This window comes from Artibeus jamaicensis, unplaced genomic scaffold (genome assembly GCF_021234435.1).
Source record: "Artibeus jamaicensis isolate MK-2021 breed Jamaican fruit bat unplaced genomic scaffold, CSHL_Jam_final contig_47, whole genome shotgun sequence".
Taxonomy (NCBI): Eukaryota; Metazoa; Chordata; class Mammalia; order Chiroptera; family Phyllostomidae; genus Artibeus; species Artibeus jamaicensis.
The window spans coordinates 1,545,435-1,556,557 of NW_026521848.1; the positions used below are offsets into that span (position 1 = coordinate 1,545,435).

The following is an 11,123-nucleotide window of genomic DNA, read 5'->3' on the forward strand; positions in this document are numbered from 1 at the left end:
CCCTCAGTCTGGACAATTAAGATGTTAGTGAGACTCCCCTTCTCCACATTCTCTCTCTCTCAGGACCAAGTGCGGAAGGGAGGGAAGAGCTGGTCTCCTCTCTGAACTCCGGGCCGCTTTGCCTTTCCGACTCCCTGCACCCGCCAGCAGCCTTTCCCCTCTATCTTCACCCCTCGCGGGAGTAACCTATCTGGAAGTTCAAGGGTCTTGGTGACAACACCCTTAGAGGTGCCATTGTCCTCCCCTCACTGGAATGTGGTTTCGTGCACAAAGACAAGTCCCTTTGTTCCCACATCATCAGAGCACCATGGCCACCCTTTGTGGGACTGAAACTCATCTTAGGACCTCACCTCCTGTAGGTGAACCTCAATCTGGGTCAGTTTCTCTTTCCCTCCAGCTGCTCACCTGGCTCAAGGCCCCGCCCTGCATGGGCTTCCCCAGCCTGGGGCCTCCCCTAGGGGCCAGTGTTTTCACTTTTCCTACATCAGCCGGGGTTACCCATATCTCCAGGCTAAAAGCTCTACCATGGAGCTCAGGTAGCTGTTCCATCCGAGCAGAGCTGGAGGTGCAGAGACGCAGACAGAGCAGCAGACTCAGACCTGTCAGAGGAGACTGAGGTCACAGACACAAAACAAGGCTGAGTGAGAGACCCTGGTGATAGCCTCTCAGTGGACACTTGGGTCCCCCTCTGCTGACAGACACCAGAGACAGAGATGAGGATGCAGCTGGGTGAGCCCCCACATCATTGCCCAAGACCCCCACCTCCCCACAGCCTCCACCCTCAGCCCCTGACACTGTCCGTGCCCTCATCTGTCTGTCCTTCTGTAACACAGGCTTGCCTGTGGGTTGCATGCTGGTGCTCATGCTGATGACCACGGTGCTGACAAGGACAGGAACAGTTCCGGTCCCCACGCCCCTCAGTGCCCTCCCGGGTGCAAGGGGCTGCCCCATGGCCCAGTTCAAGTTTCTGCCCCCACAAGACATGAAGGCCTTCAGGAGGGCCAAGGACGCCTTGGTGAGTCTCCCCACTGCCCCACCTGCTGTGGGCCAACCCCCACCATTTCTCTGGGGGTTCCCATGCACCCTGTGGCTCAGGGTGGACCTGTCCCCTGCCCCTGCCCCAGTCTGCCCTGCACTTTGGCACAGTGGGCTGACTCCTGCTGTTGCTGCATTGGGCTGACTCCTGTTCTTCTGCAGTGGAGACACCTCCACCCTGCTTTTGGAAGTTAGCCTCCCTCCTCATGTCGTAGTCTCCCTCCAATCCCACTGCAGGGGTCTAACCTCAGCCCTCCAGCTGTGCACTGACCCTGCCCTTGCTCTCCAGGAGGAGTCACTCCTGCTGAAGAACTGGAGCTGCAGCTCCTACCCATTCCCCAGGACCCGGGACCTGAGGCAGCTGCAGGTGAGTTGACAGAGTGAGGTCAGCCCCTTCACCTCTTTTTCTCACTTGTCCCCATCTATTCTCATCAGCCCACACTGGCTGTGTCCTCTCACCTGTCCTGACCTTATACCTTTAATGTTCTTTCCTCAGTCCTCCTCACCTGTTTCTTTCTCACCTGCAGCTCTCACCTGTCTCTGCCCTCCTCAGGTGTGGGAGCGCCCTGTGGCCTTGGAGGCTGAGCTGGCCCTCACACTGAAGGTCCTGGGGACCATGGCTAACTCCACCCTGGGGGACATCCTGGAGCAGCCCCTTCACACTCTGCGCTACATCCACACCAAGCTTCAGGCCTGTGTGAGTGCTCTGGGCCCCTGGGCCACGTCTGTGGGCTCTGACTCCCCCTGACCCCCATAGGTTCACCCCTGTCCCAGGCCCTGCCTCACACGCCACCTCCTCTGCCCACAGGTCCCAGCTCAGGCCACAGCAGGCCCCAGGCCCCGGGGCCACCTCCGCCGCTGGCTGCGCCGCCTCCAGGTGGCTTCAAAGAGGGTGAGTGACAAGGGAGTGACCAGTGTCTGGGGACAACTGGGACCCAGATCATGGATAGTCACTGGCCCATCCTGTCTTCCCCACAGGTGTCCCCTGGCTGTCTTGAAGCCTCTGTGACATTCAACCTGTTCCGCCTCCTGGCCCGTGACCTGAACTGTGTCGCCAGTGGAGACCTGTGTGTCTGACCCCAAGGCCCACCCGCCACCTGCCCCATCAGGAGAGTTTATCTGTGCACGTGCCACTGTTCTTAAATTATTGCCAGCCACCCACTATTTATGTACTTGTGTGTGTGAATTTGAAAACTCAGACTTGATAAAATATTTATTTTTCTACTTTTTGTAAGGATATTTCAAATAAATGATAAGAAGGACATGCTTCCTGTGCTGTGAATCTGCATCTGTGTGAGGACTAGTTTTCTCTTGCTGCTGGAACAAGGCACCCCAACCCCGCCTCTGAAAACAGCCCAAGTTTATTATCTCACAGCTCCCGGGGCCGAGCTCCAGGTGGGCTCTGCCTGTGTCTCTGACCTGGGCCCCTCAGGGCTGAAATCCACGTGTGGCCAGTGGGGTTCTTGCAGCGAGGCCTGCAGACAGTGCGCCTGCAGCTGAGGCAAACTGTTGGCAGGACTCTGTCCCTGGCTGTTGTCACCCTGAGGTCCCCGTTTCCTGCTGGACGCAGGGCTCCTTCTCAGCTCTGCCAGCCTCTCTCTGGTGCTTGCTGATGGACCCACATCTCAAGGCTGGCAGCAGTGTGTCAGCGCCTTCTCGTGCTGGGAATCCCTCTGCCTTCCCCTCCTGCCCCCTCTCCCTTCTGCCTCCAGGTGGAGAAAGCCTGCTGCTTGTCAGGACTCATGTGTTTGGAGGAGGCCTGCTGGGTAAACCAGGACAATCTCTCTATTTTGGCATCTCTAAGGGTTAGTTACATCTGCAAAGTCCCCTTGCCACATCACATGGGATAGTCACAGGTTCCTGGGATGGGGTTGGGTTCTGTCCTTCCCCCATATGCGCGTGAGTGGGTTTGCGTGTGCTCACTTGGAGGGTATGTGAATGGATCACTTAGATGCATTCTGTTATGAGGAAAATAACATGCAATAAACATGCCTTAATAGTGACGTTTATCATTGTGCATCATGGGAAGTCTAGACAGCAAGGTGCATTTAAAACTGTGTTATTTACTACAGTCCACATGCCACAAATAATAATTTTTGTGCCACACAAAATCATTATTTTTCTCTTCATAATAAGGATCCAGAGAGTCTTTGAGACTATGCAAATACCTGCTATTCCTCAAACTTTGAGCCAATCATTTTAGCAAGCATTGATGGTGTTTGTCAGTTCCCAAATGATTTCATCATTCTTTTTACATTGATTCGTTGACATTCTAGCCTTTTTCATCTGTATGTTCTTTGTATTAGTTAGCAATTGCTTCACAACAAAGTGTTATAATCCCTCATGTGTAAACAAACCACATCATGCCACAGTTTCTGTGGGGTGGCAATCTGAGCCTGGTTTACCTGCACCCTCTGACTGAGTCTCACAGGCTGCAATGCAGGCATTTGCGAGGCTGAAAAGGTCTTAGGCTCTTTGCAGGCGAATGTGCTTCTAAACCCCCTCAAGTGGTTGTTGACTGAATCCAGTTCGTTGCGGGCTACAAATCCCCAATGGCAACAGCTGCAGGGGTGGAGAGAACCCAACCTGCTTCCAGCCCTGTGGCCACTGGGACTGGAGACATCAGCAGGTCCTTCCCAGAGGCCATGGTTGTTCTTGTTCATAGTCATGGCCAAAATGTTCCCAGGAAATGCTGTCCTATTCTTGCCTCAGGGCTTTACACAGTTGGTCACTAGCTGTGGCCCTCTGGTGCCATCTGTCTGCTTCTAGTCCCGAGCAGAGCCCAGCACTTTGCTCACATGAGGATGGTACAAAGGAAGAGACACTGGCCCTCAGGCTGGCAGTGGCCAGAGAAGGGCAGCAGGCATGCATTCAAAATGCTGGGCCAGTCTTTCATGAACCGTCTTCTCTGCTGGTCATTTAACAAGTAGATGTATCATGTACAGTTTGGTTCTGTTTCCTTAAAGTATTTCTCTTAGTCTCACTTGAAGCTTCTGGCAGAGAGGAGAGGCACTGGAGGAGGGGGACCAACTGGACTGGCTGGTGACAGACAAGACCAAGTCGGTGTAGTGTGACCACAGGCAACCCCACAATCACAGTGACCACTGTCTACAGCCTGGAGCTGCCGGGGGCCTGGCTACTCTGACTGCCACCACCAGAGCCATGGGATGAGCACACACCCAGGAAGAGTCATCCATGGCATTGCATGCTTAGGAAGAGCTCAGCCCCCCTCCCTCCTCTGTGTATTTACCAACTGTTCATAACAGCATGGAGTGCTGAATTCTCATTTTGTTCAGTACATTAACACTCTTTGCTATAATTCTGTTAATGCTCAAATTGCCCTAGACTAGGCCCATGGGAGCTCTTTCAAGATGGCTCCTGTGCCTTTTCAATGTGTCTCCCTCATCCTCTGAGCACCTCCCTTGCTTTCTGGAACAAGACGTTCCAGGCTCATCTTGTACTTTACCTGCCTCATCTCTGTAACCAGCCATTTCTCCAAGTAGTTCTGGTTCCTTTAAGTGGAGAGCAGTTTTAAGAGACCAAGATCTGGGTGCCAGGTAGGCTGACTGCTGCAGGGATATTGTTGCTTCTACTCCCTCTCAATGGACATAAGTAGGAAATAGATGTGTGTATGTACAGAATTGTACTTATACTGTAAAAAAGTAAAATCTCATTAACAACTTTACGTTGATTATCTATTGAGATAATATTTTGGATATGCTGCATTAAATATAGCGTATGTAAAAATAATTTTGCATATTTCTGTATACCTGGTAAAATATGGCCACACAGAAATTTAAAATTACATATGTGGCTCCCACAATATTCAGATTGAGCAGTGCTGGCTTAGAGGGCATCATGTCAAGTAGACCCAGTCTCTTCACACCTGGCTGATCCTCCCTCCTCAGTGTGGTAGCACTGTCTCCCCTCATGGTCACTGTGTGGAGGCCACAGCTCTAGTCACACAGCAGGAGTGGCAGAGACTCGCTAGCTGTCTCTGTGCTCACTGTCCCCTCTTCCATTACTCGGAGAACCCCTGAATTCAAGTGGACTGAGGAGTGCTCTACTGAAAACAACACGTTTTAGTTGAGATGCTGTATGGCAGTTAGTTCTGGCAACGCCTGGGAGTGAAAGCGATCTCAGCCCCTTGTGAGTTGTTCCTCTGAAGAACAGGCAATACCCTCCCTCCCACTCTTGTTTCTTCTTGCTGAGTGACACAGATGACAGCAGTTAGCTTACTTTGCCTCCAGCTTTCTAGCACATTTTCAATGGATATAGAAGCTTGTGTTGAGAGCTTTCTTTTTTGTCTCAATACATTGAATATTCAGGGGTAATTTATATACTGACTTGGGTCCTCTGCCTCTGGGACTCCCTCCATGTTGGGCTTTCTCCCCTCAATTTCCAGCTGCTCTGACTGTGCCAAACTCTGGTGTCTGAGACCTTCAGTCAAAGACTGGCTCTCTGCCTGAGCTCAAGCCACATGAGTCCCTTGTCACATGGATGGAGGCTGTCCCAAGAAGGAAAGCCATATCAACTTAGTCACAGATCATGTGCCTGTTCTTTACGAGGTTGGACCCCGTCAAGTTTCTGCCTGCTTCTGGTTGCTCTCCAGTGCCTTCAAATGGTTGGGTTTTCCAAAATCATTTGCTCAAGTTGATTATTGTTACCCATGGGGAAGTTAGCTGGCTCCCTCTTACCTGTCCCTGTCTTACATTCTGTCTGTCCTGTTCAACTTCAGGTGAGTGAGCCTCAGTAGGATTCTCTCTTGGGTTCCTGAATCTTCTGCTAAAGAACTATTACTACCTGCCCAATGACATGGAGGAGAATGGTCCAACTCCATCAACATGTATGTGCAAGGACATGCACACACACAGGACACTCTATGTCTTCATTGTATTGTCAATATTGACAAAAATACACATGAAATATGATTACATAAAATACAATCACATTGCACATCCAGTCAAGATAGCAACATAGGCAGAAATGACTCATCTTGCAGAACCACATCAACATTACAATTAAAATATGGAGCAACCACTACCCAGAGCCATCAGAAACCAAGCTGAATGGCAGTCTGACAACTATGGAATTAAAGAGGTTGCATGCATCCAAATTGGTGACAGGGGCACAGACACAGAATGTGCTGGTCCACATACACATGTGGTGGATAAAAATTCAGGAAGGATATCTCAGGAGTGAGGAGTCTCAGCCCCATACCAAGCCCCCCAGTCCAGGGTTCCATTACTAGGAAGTTAAGTCCCCATAACTTCTGGCTACAAAAACCAGCAGCGATTGAGTTGGTGGAAGAGACTTCTGGAGCCCCAAGCAGTTCCTCTTAAAGAACCCACACATAGACTCTAGGGTAAATGGAGTCAGTCAGGCTTCCTCACCCAGATGTCTGGGCAACTAAGATAAGCAGCATTTTCACTGCCTTGAAACTGGGCACAATACACAGTATCCCCATAGCCTTGAATGGGCTCGTGTGCACTGAATCACACTTGTTATACAATATCTTGGTACCCTGCTGGCTTTGTGTACATTTAGTATATAAGGGAGTTAGTAGTTCATGTTGCTTTCAGTGTGTGTGGATCATTCCACCCTTGAATAAAGGCATGTCAGGCATTTCCACAGCTCTGTGAATTTTCTTCCATCTGTCTGAATCCCAAGTTAACCTGCCTGGCCTTGAAAGACTGTAAGACATGGACTTACCTATTCAGATTCACTACCTCTGAGCTCCAGTACTGGGTAGCAGTTTGAAAGGCACCAGTGGCATATAGGGAGCATCTGGAATGTCTGGCATCAAGGTGAGCAGAGGTTATTGTCCCTTTTCCTAACCCTTCCCCCACAAAACCAGTCAGTTGGTGCCATATCTGAGACTCCAACAACCTGGCTAACATAGTTTGACCCACCTTGGAGATCTCCAAAGACTCTGCCCCACCCAATTTTGGGGCCCACCCACCCTGCTTTTCCATATGAATGGCTGGTTTTGGCTCTTGCTTCACAACTTCCTAAACCCTCTTAATAAAACAGCAGCTGGCCTCAGTGAGCCCCAGGCCCAGCACTGGTAGTAGTCAGCCTAAACTCACAGCTTGGCTTTGCCTGGGACTCTCCAAGCCTAGCACAAGTAGCAGCTATCTCTGATTACTTTATAGCTCAGGCAGAGTGGCCCTGGAGAAAACACAGGTGGGGGCTGACCCTGACCTGCACCACCTGGGAAATCCCAGGGCCTGCACACCAGTGGGCAGCTATAGACCATGTCAGAGCTCCACCACCCCACCCCTGCACAGGTGATTCTCCACAGAGGGCAGAGGTTGGTAGTCAGTAGTCACAGCCAGTCCTTGCAGCTGACTACCCTGGATAAATCCTTCCCATTGACCTGCCAACAGCAATCAAGTCTCTACTACAAGAGGAGGGTATACTCAGGCCACAAAAAGGGTACACCTTGAGTACCCAGCTTGGGTGATAGGGGAGGCTGTGCCATTGTACCCTACAGAACACTTACAATATTGGGCTATACAACCAAGACACGGGGTCAAAACAGTTCTACCTAATATAGAAACAAATACAGGGAGGCTGCCAAAATGAGGAGATAAGGAAACATGGCCCATATACAAGGACAGATCAAAACTCCAGAAAAAAAGCTAAATGAAACGGAGATAAGCAATCTATCAGATGCAGAGTTCAGAACACTGGTTCTAAGAATGCTCAAGGAACTTAGTGAGGACCTTAACAGCATAAAAAAGATCCAGTGAGAATTAAAGGATACACTAATTGAAATAAGGAATAATTTACAGGGAAACAACAGTAGAGTGGATAAAACTGAGAATCAAATCAATGGTTTGGAACATAAGGAAACAAAAAACAACCAATCAGAACAAGAAGAAGAAAAAAGAATCCCCCAAAATGAGGCCAGTGTAAGCAGCCTCTGGGCCAACTACAAAAGGTCTAACATTTACATCATAGGCATGCCAGAAGAAGAAAGGAAAGCAAGAAATTGGAAATTTATTTGAAAAAATAATGAAAGAAAACTTCCTTAATTTGGTAAAGGAAATAGACATGCCAGTCCAAGAAGCACAGAGGGTCCCAAACAAGAGGAATGCAAAACAGTCCACACTAAGACACATCATAATTAAAATGCCAAAGGTTAAAGATAAAGAGAGAATCTTAAAAGCAGCAAGAGGAAAGAAGTTAGTTACCTGCAGAGGAGTTCCCATAAGACTGTCAGCTGCTTTTTCAAAAGAAACTTTTCAGTCTATAAGAGATTGACAAGAAATATTCAAAGTCATGAAAAGCAGGGACCTGCAGCCCAGATTGCTATATTCATCAAAGCTATCATGTAGAATCGAGTGGCAGATAAAGAGCTTCCCAGACAAGAAAAACTTAAAGGAGTTCATCATCATCAAACCATTATTATATGAAATGTTAAAGGGACTTATTTAAGAAAAAGAGGAAGATCAAAACTATGAACAAGAAAATGACAATAAATACATATCTATCAACAATTGAATCTAAAAAACACACTAAGCAAACAAGAAGGACAGAGACAGAATCATGGATACAGAGAGCATTTTGATGGTTGCCAGATGGAAGGTGTGTGTGGGGGGATGGGTGAAGAGGGGAGGGGATTAAAAAGTACAAACAGGAAGTTACAGAATAGCCACAGGGATGTAAAATACAGTATAGGAAATGGAGTAGCCAAAGAACTTATACGCATGAGCCATGGACATGAACGATGGTGAGGGGATTGCCTGAGGGAGTAGGGGAGCTGAGTGGAGGCGGGCACAGGGGGAAAAATCAGGATCACTGTAATTGCATGATCAGTAAAATATGATTTTTTAAAAATGAAAAAAGTATGATCACATGCTACCTGAAATGTAACAACTGAACAGGAAGAAGCATCCTCTTTCATAACAATAGCTAAAAAATTTAGTGAAAGATCTCAGTGGATCTTCATATTCTAAGTGCTGCCCAGTGGTGTGGGGGAAGTATAAGTCTTTGAATTCACACAACAACCATGATGTAAGTAGTGTTATCAGCATACATTTTAGGGCCAGAAAAAATGAAAAATTGAGAGGTAAATCTTCTACCCAATTTCACACAGCTAATAAGTTAGGATTTAAAACAAATTAATCTCAGTGTAAGAGTCCATACTGTTGACCACTATGAAATGTGAGCTCTAAAAGCAAACAGAAAACAAAAACAAATGTGAAAAGTGAGTTTTGTGATAACTGTGAAATTTGACTCATTCCCAATAAAACAGACCCAGAAACAGACAAAGGTTTCTAGGGGGTACTAGAACTCATGCCTCTTCTTGGTTCTTCAGCACTCTTGTATAACAGAGTCCAGTAGTTTCTCCACACCCTGGGACATTGCCAACTCCTGCCCAGTCTCTCTCTGGAGTTATGAGTGAGGGTAGAGGGAAGGAGGGTGGGGGACAATGGAGTAGAAGAGAGAAAGGCCATATTGAAACAACAAGACAGACTTAAGTGGGGAGGGGGATAATGGTGGAAAGAAGGGGAAGGGATTAGACAAAGAAAATGTGTGAATGACCCACAGGCATGGACATCCATGTGGGCATTAACTGCAGGAGTGTGGGGTGGGACGGGCAGAGGAGGGCCAAGATGGAAAAATTGGAACAACTGTAATAGAATAACAATAAAAAGATTTTAAAATAATTTAAAAAATAAAAAGAAAAAAGTAATAAAATGCTCATAGTTTTTCTTTGTTTTCCCTGCTCTCTTGATGGAAAATTGGAAAAAGAAATAAAGCCCCCAGTTTTATATTTAATTTACATTGTTCATGTACTAGATAGTTTTAGCATATTTCCTAGAGAGTTTTTTTTCTTTGTGGTTTGATGGGGAAGGTGGCCATGTGCTCACTTCATCAAGTTCCTGATACTTCATCATCTCACACCAGCCACTTCAGGCTGATGATAAGGTGAAAGGAGGAAGAAGGAAGAGTCCTGGTGAGAAGAACTAGGGAAGAGGCCCCAGTAAGCTGAACCAGATTTGCCATAAATCTTACCTTAGATTTAGTTTCCTGGAAACAGATTATGAGATGAGCACTTCCAAGCAGAAGTTTTCCTGGAGAGGACTCTTGGGATTTATACCTATAAAGGCATATGCGAGGCAAAGTTGGGTAGACGGGAAGCTAAGCTACAACACAGTTGAATCCAAGGCCTTACCTTATCCCATACAGAGCTCTGGAACTGGAAAGGTCCTTCAGAATTGTTCCAAACTGATGCAAGGAATTCGGGCCTCTGTATCTTCACATCGGTTACTGGTTGTCGGCTTTCCTCTTGGATTGGGGCACAAACACGGACAAGTTAGTTCCCTGTGGATGAGGGAAATTCCGATGAAGGGACATGGCTGTGTGCTCTCAGAAGCTTGACTCTGATCAGCACAGTCCTCTCTTTGCCTCACTTTGATTCATTTGCTCCAAGTGCTCAGTTTGTCCCATCTGGAAACAGCTTTTCCAGGATTCTGGTTGGTCTGATCTTCTGGAGGAAATTACAATGGAAGGATTATTAGAATGATCTACATTACCACTTCTGCGGCTGGTCACATTCCCTCCTCTACCATACATTCTAGGTTCCCTGTACCTTCAACTAGTACTTCTACTGGTTTAGGTGGCTTACCTAATGTGGTAGCCCAGACCCTTATCCCTGAATGCTGTGAGGCCCTTGTTAGCATGACTTACTCAGGCTATGGCTGCTGTATACCTAGTCATTAGTTTGTTTGTTTTCACTAAAACTAATCAACAGAGTAACTGAAGATATCCTAGTGGATCAGCTGAGCACTCAACACATTCTTCCCTGTCCCCACCATGTAGCAACAGCCCTTACTCTTCCTAACACTCTTGCTGACAACCATATCAATGGCCCCTGCCATGATGTTGCCCCCTCTCTTGGAAGAAGAGCACAGTGACTAGATGACAATCAGACCTTAATGGGATTCTACCTGTCCCAGGTAGAAAGGACCCTTCTTGGGAACCAGGGCTTCCAAATCTGCAAAGCCTGAACTCTTTCTGGTAGGAAGCATTGATTTCTAAGGGGTGGGTGTTAGAGGGAATGATGGTAAGCAATA

The 11,123-nt window shown here is 47.7% G+C and overlaps 1 protein-coding gene across 1 annotated transcript; it reads left to right on the forward strand.

The window, feature by feature from the left end:
• Positions 1-713: 713 nt before the first annotated feature.
• LOC119040747 (interferon lambda-3-like) lies at positions 714-2,112 on the forward strand. The gene is made up of 6 exons (XM_053667524.1): positions 714-729; positions 834-1,015; positions 1,325-1,402; positions 1,589-1,732; positions 1,844-1,927; positions 2,014-2,112. The coding sequence occupies exons 1-6, from the start codon at positions 714-716 to the stop codon at positions 2,110-2,112; spliced, it is 603 nt and encodes a 200-aa protein (XP_053523499.1).
• Positions 2,113-11,123: the final 9,011 nt, after the last annotated feature.

Coding starts and splice junctions, on each gene's coding strand:
- LOC119040747 (XM_053667524.1), top strand. Junction 1,016..1,324: donor GGAGGGCCAAGGACGCCTTG/GTGAGTCTCCCC, acceptor CTTGCTCTCCAG/GAGGAGTCACTCCTGCTGAA. Junction 1,403..1,588: donor GGGACCTGAGGCAGCTGCAG/GTGAGTTGACAG, acceptor TGCCCTCCTCAG/GTGTGGGAGCGCCCTGTGGC.